General features: G+C 37.2%; 1 protein-coding gene across 1 annotated transcript in view; it reads right to left on the reverse strand.

Annotated features, from left to right (window-relative positions):
• CEP85L (centrosomal protein 85 like) overlaps positions 1–10,811 on the reverse strand; it is a 115,694-nt gene that overhangs the window by 34,711 nt on the left and 70,172 nt on the right. The window contains exons 4-5 of the mRNA XM_004702030.2: positions 6,728–6,849; positions 3,494–3,611 (exon numbers count right to left, since the gene is read on the reverse strand). Coding sequence (XP_004702087.2) covers positions 3,494–3,611; positions 6,728–6,849 — 240 coding nt within the window. The remainder of the gene's footprint in view (positions 1–3,493; positions 3,612–6,727; positions 6,850–10,811) is intronic.

Genomic DNA, 10,811 nt, shown 5'->3' on the forward strand with positions numbered 1-10,811 from the left:
ATGAGGGAGGGAGGGAGGGAGGGAGGGAGGGAGGAAGGGTGGGGGATAGAGGGAGGGGAAAAAATGAGCTGACACCAAAGGCTCAAGCGGAAAGAAAATGTTTTGAGAATGACAATGGCAACAAATGCACAAATGTGCTTGACACAATGGACATATGTGTGAATTATGGTAAGAACTGCTTGAACCCCAATTTAGTCTCATTTTCCAGGTTCTACCAGATACTTTTGCACATATGCTACCATCATAATTTTCAAAGCATTCTCTTCCCACTTGAACCCCTGATATCAGCTCCCCATTTCTTCCCCCTCCCCATCCCGTCCACCCTCCCTCATGAACCCTTGCTAAGTTATAGATTATTGTTTTCATATTTTACACCGTCCATCATGACCCTCACCCATTTTTCCATTGTTCATCCCCCTGAGAGGGGGTTCTAGGTTGATCCTTGTGATCACTTCCCCCTCTCTCCCCCCACCCTCCCCTAATCCTCCTCCTGATAGCTCTAGTCTCATTGTTGGGGGGGCGGGGGGGCTAGCTACCTGGATTCCCTGTGTTGTGGGCTCTTATCTGTAGCCATGTGCATGTTCTGGTCTAATTCAATTTGTAAGGTAGAATTAAGGTCATGATAGTGGGGGGAAGGAAGCACCAAAGAACTAGAGGAAAATTGTGTTTCATCAACGCTATACTGCACCCTGACTGGCTCATCTCTTCCCTGTGACCTCTCTGTAGGGAGATGTCCAATTGTCTACAGATGGGCATTGGGTCTCCACTCCATGTCCCCTCCTACCCCACCCCCAATTCACCTTGGGTATGATTATTTTGTTCTGGGTCTTTGATGCCCGGTACCTGATCCCATCGACACCTCATGATCACACAGGCTGGTGTGCTTCTACCAGATACTTTCATTGTGTCTTTGAAGACTGACTTGTAGAGTCCTCTTACTGGTGTGTTCTTATATAAAAGATCGTTTACCTGAGCGCTCAGGTGCATATGAAGGTTTACATGCTTTGGTAATAGAATAATCACTGCATAATTGAAGTAAAACCTTATCCGAACGACACAAAGTTACAAGGAGCACATGAATGATTCAGCTAAGAATCTTGTCAAAGCAAATTACACTATTTCTATAGCATAAAAATAAAACATTCAACAGCCCGACACTATTAATCTTTGTTCTATGGAGCCTTACTATCATGTTATATGAATTTATGGATAGAATAATGTTAATAAGGTATTTTTATCTATTTGTAACTAAAATATAAAAAGCAGGCTGGAATCTCTATGTTCAACATCTCTTAGGTAAGTTTGATATTTGTACTGGTGAGCAAAATCAGTGAACAATAAATAAACAACATCAAAACATTAGAGAAACAATAATTAATAGGTATTAAAATATAATACATAAAATAATACAATAAATTAAAAAATACAATAAAAATTTTAAAAGACAAAAAGCATCAAAATATTATAGAAACAATAATTAATGGGTATGAAAATACAATTCACAGAATGAAAAACGCAAATAAATCTCAAACTTACAAAGAGCATCTCAGCACCACTCCTAAGAGAATTATGTTTTAGAATTATATATTACATGGAGATAAGTCTTTACTCTCCACACACAAGTAAAAGTGCTGGGAGGATACAATTTCCAAAATTTTGACAGCACACTCTGTTAGCTGGGCTGGGAGTTGAAGGGGAGGTGGGGGGGAGGGAAGGAGAGGGAAGGGGAGAGGAGGGAAGAGGAGTGGGGAGGGGGAGGAGGGAAGGGAGGGGAGGGGAGCAGAAGAGATTACTAGGAGCGAAATACTCGAACAAGTTCTCTGAGATAATTAAATATAATGCTCTGAAAAGTAACATTTTATAAATTGTTTTCCTCATGTGCAAGTATTTCTGTAGGTTAAATTCACAGAAATGTCAGATAAATTTGCAATTTTAGTCATCTTGTCAAATCAGAAGGGGTTTCAGGCAGTTCATGGGAAAATCCTATTATTTCAATTCAATTAGTACATAAAAGGAAGCTGCATTTTACTTAACAATATGAGTAAAAATGGAAAACTCAGGTAATAATTCTGTGCTTTTAATCCGTTATCTGGTGCCATGGCGTCAATCCCAACCATAGAGACCCTAGCAGAGCAGAAGTAACCCCTGCCTGGTCCCCCATACTCTGTGCTTCCTCTGCCTGAGGCGACTGCTGCAAGCACTGTGTCAATTCACCTCACTGAGGGTCCTCCTCGATTTCACTGACCCTCCTCTTTACCAAGAATCACGTCCTTCTCCAAGGACTTTTCTCTCCTACTTCCAAAGTATGTAACAAAGTCTTCTTCCAGGACATACTGATTTGTCCTTTCAGCAGTCAGTCCATGGCACGTTCACTACCCTTCGCCAGCACAATCCAAATGCTTCAATTCTTCTCCAGTCTTCCTTATTCAATGACCAACTTCCACATGCAGATGAGGCGACTGAAAATACCATGGCTTGGGTCAGACGCACTTTAGACCTCAAAGTAGCATCCTTGCTTTTCAACACTTTAAAAAGGTCTTATGCACCAGGATTTACCTAATGCAACACATCTTTTCATCTCTTGACTGTCACTTCCATGAGCACTGATTATGAACCCAAGAAAGAAAATTCCTTGACAAAATCTTTTTCTCCATTGATCACGATGTTATCTGTTGGTCTAGTTGTGAGGATTTTGATCTTCCTCACATTGAATCATAATCCATTGAAGGCTACAATCCTTGATCTTCATTAGTATTTTACTCAAAGAAAATGCTTTCACGGGAGCTAAACAATTTATAAAATGTTATTCTTTAGAGCATTATGTACTTTGTCCAAACTGTAAACAAGCCAAATTTTGACAGTCTTCATATTATGCAATACCATGAAGCCATGAAAGCAAATAAAAAAGAATCTTTAAAAAATATATTCTACTTAGGTAATGATATAGAAATAATATTCTATATATACTATATACTTTTATACACGATAAAAGGAAAACAGGTATACGATGAAGTATATGCAGATTTTTTGTGGAGGACAAAATATGAAAAGACTTCAAACCCTCTTGTATATTTATATTTGCTTGAGCTATGTATAAGCTCTAAATCAGCGGTTCTCAACCTGTGGGTCACAACCCCTTTGGGGGGGGGTGTCGAACGACCCTTTCATAGGGGTTTCCTAAGACCATCAGAAAACACCTATTTATGATGGTTGGGGGTCACCACAACATGAGGCACTATATTAAAGGGTCGCGACATTAGGAAGGTTGAGAGCCACTGCTCTAAAAGGACACACTAGAAACTAGCAATAGAAGTTGTTCAGTGTGAATTGGACAGATGGAAGACAGTAGATTGGATACTTCCAACTATTATATAAACATGATCCAGGCTGGTACATTACCTCCAAACACTTAATTAGGAATATTCTAGTCTTACACTCATTAAAACATACTTTACTATTAAAATAATCATTGCAAAATCATCTGCAATCCTACCTGCAAACTAGCCATGTAAGACTCCTCACGATTTACATAATGTCCTAACAAGGCATGTTGTGCACGTAATTCATTATCTCTTATCCTCTCATGTAGGTGGTTTATTTGCTGCTTCTGCCTGCAAAACATAAGTTGAACCCACATTATAAATAATATACTTCTCTGATCATCGCTATTTAAATTTGTTGCAATAATAGTTAAAATCATACTTTTCAGTATTCTAATAATGTGATGTAAGCTAACAGTAGTACCAATCTCAAGACAGTAATAGCTGGGACTTTCTGAAACCATAGTACAATGAAATATGTGGAATACATGAAGATTTTATTTAGGTTGTACAACAGAGCTAACATCATGTATAATTGAGTCTTCAGTTAAAAAACATTCCTTAGAATCTTAACAAAATCATGTTGTGCATTATTATTATTATCTAGCATATATGTTATATCTTCATTCTGGAAGATTTTTACCTTAAAGTCTTTACTTTCACTCATTCAAATTCAGATCAACACAATGCTAACTGAATCTTTGGAGAATTTCACCATTAGGAGTGGAAAATAATAAATAAAGATCACTAGGCCCAACTGCAATTTTAAGCCTACAACATCTCCACAATATACTATTTTTTTGCTTGTTTAGTTTGTTATCCATCTCACCCATATAAATACAAGGGGACTTCAAAAAGTTAATGGAAGAATTCCATTACCATTTAACCCCATTTTTCTATGAACTTTTTTGAAAACTCCTTTATATAACTTCAATGAGTGCAAGACTTTGTTTACTGCTGTGTCCCCACCATTAAAAAAATGTCTGGCACATGCTAGACAGTCAACAATTAAGCAGTGAATAAAGAAATAATTTATCTCCTTATAAATGAACTTTAACATTTGTTGTTTAATAAAGCTCAGTTATATTAAGGTCTTTTTTGCTCCAATCTCACTGCTGTCAAAATATGAGTCTCTGACTCATAGAGATCCCCCAGGACAGGGTCGAACTATCCTTTTTGGGGTTTCCCAGCAGGAACAGAAAGTCCCATCGTTGTCCCACAGAGCACATGGCAGTCTAGAACTCCTGAATTTGTAATTGCCAGCATAACTCATAAGCCAGGCCCTGGTGGTATAGTAGATTACTCAATAGGCTGTTAACCACAGGGTCAGCAGTTTGAAACCTACAGCCACTCTGTTAGAGAAAGATGAGGCTTTCTACTCATGTAAAGAGTCACAATCTTAAAAACCCTCATGGTCACTGTGAGTTGGAATCGACTTCATGTCAGCAAGTTTATTTTGCTCCAGTCATTTCTTTTCATTGTTTTTGCTTTAAAGTAAAAGTGAATCTGGGCAGAACTCTGTGTAGTGTGCAGCATATAACATTACTTGATAAAAAAATTTTAGAAATACTAACATATTTGTTTACCTATATACTGCAGTATAAGCTGACCCGAATTATCAGCCAAGGCACCTAATTTTACCACAGAAACTGCATTAAAAATGTGCTGGAAAAACTCCGCTTACACTCAAGCATATACAGTACCTTCACTTGTCCTTATTATCCCTTGAAGGCTCTCTCTCATTCATAATTTTATTATGATATTGTTACTAAATTTTTGGAGAGAGAATACATGTATAAATAACTCTTACATATAACAATTTCCAAATGTATAAATAACTCTTACATATAACAATTTCCAAATATATACGAGGATATATACAAGAGGGTACACACCCCGCAAAAGAAATAAAAAGAAAAGAGCTCTGCTGGGCAGATCACTGGACATTCCCCTACGAGGCGAGTATGGAGCAGCTTGCTCTGAGTTAGTGCACCCAGTGGCGTCGCCTGGAAGGTTCTTTCTGGTCAGTGAATTTTTTCATGAAAGCCATTTTCTCTTGAACCTCATTTTTTTGTGATGGTCAATTTAAGAGAGCGCCGTGCAACTGTAAAATTTTGTTTCCTGCTCAGGAAAAATGCCACAGAAACTTGTGATATTGAACACAACAAGTGTACGAGTCATTTTCTCATTTCAAAAATGGTGAAATGTCAATTGATGACGTTTCCTTCTGGACGTCCATCAACTTCCCGAACAGACAAAAATGTTGACTTATAATACAATTGGAATTCGTTCCACCAGGTCAGACTGTTAGTCAAGCTTTCTATTTAGAGGTTCTGAAAAGATTGCATAACAGTGTGCAACAAAAAAGGTCCGATTTGAGGCAGACGGAGGATTGGTTTTGCCACCATGACAACGCACCTGCTCAAGCAGCCATCTCAGTGCTCCAGTTTTTGGCAAAAATCAGCATGCCACTCATGCCCCACACACCTTACTCCCATGACCTCACTCCTTGCGACTTCTGTTTGTTTCCACAAATGCAGAGGGACATGAAAGACAGTGATTTGATGACTTAGAAGAGGTGAAAAACCGGGGGAGGTGCTGTCAGTCAGCCAAACTGATGAGCTTGAAAAATGTTTCCAAGAACAGAATTGCAGATTTGACAAATATATTGAGTAACGGAGAGTATGAAGTGTAATGAAGAGAGTATTATTTGATAAGGTTGTTTGGTAAAAAAAAAAAATTAAACATATAGCTTTGGTGGGGGGGAACCATTTGGGGGGCACGCCCTCCTATTATCATAAATTAAATGAGTGGCTGAAAGTAAGTTATGAGCAAGATTTTCACTTTAATTTCAAAGTCATTCATCTGACTGAAGTGGCTCTATGGCCGATTCTCACATTTAGTAAAACAAATTCTTATAGGCCTTGTTTTTCCTGAAAACTCACTTGGTTATTCAGAGCCTTTATTATAAAATTTAGGATGAACTTGACAATGTAATGAATTTATAAATAAATTTATTAAAAAATCAAATTTATGCTGTTGTGGTTTCTAATACACATCCACGGGCGGGCGGGCGCGTGTCAAGATTTAGATCTATAATCAACATTTAGTCTGCAATGTTTTACTTTTTTTTTTTCAGGGGATAAAAATCTACACCCCTCTTTATAGGCTTACTCCTAGATTCTTTTTAACTTTCACTGCTTTTTTCTATTTCATTTTGAACCGGCTCCTCTTGGTGTTATATTAATTTCTGAATTCTCATCTTCCTCTATGGATTCTCTTAGATAGTCGAGAATGACCCTGAGATTGTTTTGTCAAACGATACTATCTACAAGTAACAGAGTTCTCTATCTTACAATGAACCTGAATTTCTGGAAGTATTTAGTAAATAAAATAAATCCACTCACCGATCAATTACAATTTCTTTCTGCCTTAGCAGTCCTTCTTTGATTTTCAGCACTGATTCCCACTTACTGAAATCCTGATATTCAGAAGGCGAATAACTTTGACGAGATGATTCAGTCAAAACCTGCACAAAAATGTTCATGGTTTATTATTTTTACTAGTATAATTAAAACTATCTAAAGGAAGTATCTAGAACTTCCTCTGATTTTTTAAAAGACTAAAATCACAACCATGAATATACTAGGGTTTGAACAACTTCAAGGTAGCTCGCATGTAAATGTACAAGTCTAATGAAGAACTCCATGTTGGGCTGCTAACGATATAAAGTCAGCCATTTGAATCCTCAACTGCTGTTCCCGAGAAAGACGAGGTGTTCTCCTCCCATAAAGTCGTATAGTCTGGAGATCCACAGGGGCAGTTCTACTCTGTCCTACCAGGTTGTGCTACTGAGTCGCAATTGGAAACAGTTGAGTCTGGTCTTGTTTTGGAATGAAGAGCTTTATTTATTAATTTTTTTAAAGAAACCAAACGTGACTAATGGTTACCATGGGTAAATAAGGAAGGGTTCTTGATTAGGGGGGCACTGAGTTTATGCTAATGGTGGCAGAATAATTTAGAAAATAATATCAAAAATGGTTGCACAACACAAAGAGCACAGTCAATGGCAGTGAATTATACATGTAGACGCTGAATCGAGAATGTTTTGTTGGGTAGATTTTTGCTGAAATTTTAAAAAATTACACAAATAACAATGAATACAAGGAAGAAGGAAATGCTCTAGAATTGATTGTGGTGATGGTTGTACAACTCTTTCTGATAAAATTGAATTGTACTATATGTGAACTAAGTGCCAATATAACTGTTTTAAAAAAGAATGTTATGTATTGATGACAATAAAACCACTAACCTAACTTTTTAGAATACTACTTATGTGGTCTCTTTCTTATTATCTTTTACAAACTTTCTGAAATTAAACGATTAGCCTTTCCCTAAGGAAGGAGTACAATAAAAGACGGAACCATGGAGTGAGACTAGCAATCAAACCTAAACCAACTCCACTGGGTTATTCAGTCAGTTCCAACTTAAAGCAACCCGATAGTACAGGGTAGACCTGTACCTGTGAGTTTCCAAGACTGTGAATCTTTGTGGGAGCAGAAACCCATAAGGAATTAAAATCAAACTTCAGATTATCATTTATCACTTGAAATACACTAAAACTTCAAAAGCATAGATAATCTCACAAATTAGTAAATGCATCAATATAACAACAATAATGTTAAGTAACTAATTCCAAAGATTATTGGTATTTAGTCTAAATTACATCATTTGGAGAAGAATTTTCTAGAATTTAAAAAGATATTCACACATTTAAGTTAATTATAGAAAAATACCCCCCCAAAAAATATTACAACAAAAAAGCTAGTATTGGGAAATGAATAGGCACACTGTAAATTCTTTGTCAAACTATCTAAACACCACAAAGCACCTTCAGCAGAATTAAAATTGTTTTTATTCTTTATTTTCCAAAGATGCCATTGATAAACCCTGCTTCTGAATAAATGAGTAATGAGAAATTGTGTGACATCAATGGGTCTTTTAACCTTTTAAATAAAGATGGCTGTCAAGTAATATTAGACAGGATGCTATAGACAAGAGAAAGACAAGGTGAATGAAACAAGAAGGACGGACGCCAGGAGAAAGCAGGGAACATAACTGTCGGATGGGATGGGGGGCTATGCAAGTGAGTGATACATAATGTTATAAAGTCATTTTCAGCCCCACACAGATATCTTATTTCAGAATATCATCTCTTATCCTTGTCTAACATACACAGGGCTGAGAGTTAGTATGCACTTGACCAGATGTCTTTTGTTAAAATATGAAAGCACTTTAACTGTGGCTGTTAAGTAACTCCTGCACAAAACCTCTCCATGCCCACACCATAGCCTTCTCAGACATAATAAGGAGCATTCAGGACCTGCTCCATTCATAAATGGCAATTTTTCTGATTAGATGGTTCCTATACTAAAGACCCCAAATATCCTAATGGCCAGGCGTACCTGCCAGATTATATTTAGTCGACAGAGTTACGATTCCAACCCAGGCAGCCCAACAAGAAACACCTAACCTGCTCTTAGGCACCCCACTGTTACACTGCCTCTACAATAGCTTAATTATTAAATGAAGGGAGTTCAATTGTCTCTTGAAGTTGAGTCCCTAAAGTAAATGAAAAAAACGAAGAGCTGAACAGAAAATTTCAAAGGGTGTGTGGAAAAGTCAAAGTAAAGTATTATAGGGAAATGGGCAGAGACTTGGAGTTAAAAAAGAAGATGCTGATGATCAGCAAACTGAAGAAAATGTCAAGGCTCTACTTGTAATGTTGAGAGATTATACTACAGAGTCTCAATGAGTCAGGAGAAACTAAACGGCAGTGAGTGAGTTAGTTAATGGCAAATTTCTGAATGACACAGAAAACATCAAAGGATGGGATAATACAATGTTACTGTACCAACAAGAATTGGATGATGTGCAACTATTTCAAGAGGTAACATAAGATCAAGAACCAATGGCATTACAGGAAGAAATCTAAGCTGCACTGAAGACATCAATGAAAACAAGGTTTTAGGAACTGTAAGAATACCAATTGAAATGGTTCAACAAGCTAAAACAATGCTGAAGACCCTTGTTTAGTCAATTCCAATAAACTTGTAGGACAGTTACATGGCAAACTGACCAAAACTTCAAATAACCAAATTCACTGCCAATGATATGAGTCAATTCAAACTCATAGCAATCCTGAAAGACAGAGTAGAACTGCCCCTATGGGTTTCGGAGACTGTTAGCTCTAGGGCAAGGGAAAGCGTCATCTTTCTCCCAAGGAGTAGATGGTAGTTTTAAACGACCTTGTGGTTAGCAGTCTGACTGAAAGAGATCCTTATTTGTGCCCATTGCAAAAAAAAAAAAAAGTGATGTAAAAGTATTAAATATTATTAATACAATTACAGTTAATATCACTTGCAAGTAAAATTTTGCTGGAGGTAATTGAAAACTGGTTGCAGCACTATATCAACAAGGAGCTGCCAAAAATGCAAGCCAGATTCAGAAAAGAAGGTGGAAACAAAGGATTATCATCGCTGGCAACAGATTGGCCTTGGCAAAAAACAGAAAATACCAGAAAGATGTTCGTATTTTATTGACTATGAAAAGACATCCAGAAAAGAAAAAAAAAGACATCCGACTGTGTAGATCACGACAAACTATAAAGAATGGGAATTCCAGAGCACTTCATTGTGTTCTTGAGGAACCTGCACATGAACTTAGAGGCAGTTGTTCACACAGAAAAAGAGAATGCTGAGTGGTTTAATATAATATAGGTTGTGTGTCGGGGTTGTATCCTTTCACCACACTTACTCAATCTGCATGCTGAACAAGCAGTCCAAGAAGCTGGTCTACTGGAAGAACCAGTCAGCATAAGAACTGGAGAAAGGATCATTAACAAATCTGTGATGTGCAGATGACACAACCTTGCTTGCTAAAAACCAAGATTTAAAACATTATTGAGGAAGATCAATGACTACAGGCTCTAGTACAGATTTCAACTCAATGTAAAAAAAAAAATCAAATTATCACAATCAGACCAATAGATAACATGATAAACTGTTGTGATAAATGACCTTTGAAATTGTCAAGGATTTCCTTTTACTTGGATTCACAATCAAAGTTCAGAGAAGCAGCAGACAAGAAATCAAATGCTACAGTACATCGGGTAACTCTGCTGCACGCCTTTAAAATATTGAAGAAGATGTCACTTTGAGGACACTAAGGTGCACCTTGCTCAAACCATGGCATTTTTTTTTCTTTTTTTAATCGTTTTATTAGGGGCTCATACAACTCTTATCACAACATACAGCTCTTATCACATACATCCAATGGATACATACATGCATGTGTCAAGCACATTTGTACATTTGTTGCCATCATCATTCGCAAAACATTTGCTTTCTACTTGAGCCCTTAATATCAGCTTCTCGTTTCCCCCCTCTTTCCCCTCTGCCCCCTCCCTCATGAACCCTTGATAATTTATAA

The sequence above is a fragment of the Echinops telfairi genome, unplaced genomic scaffold (assembly GCF_000313985.2).
Source record: "Echinops telfairi isolate 266 unplaced genomic scaffold, ASM31398v2 ScPeMD7_3533;HRSCAF=4204_0, whole genome shotgun sequence".
Lineage (NCBI taxonomy): Eukaryota > Metazoa > Chordata > Mammalia > Afrosoricida > Tenrecidae > Echinops > Echinops telfairi.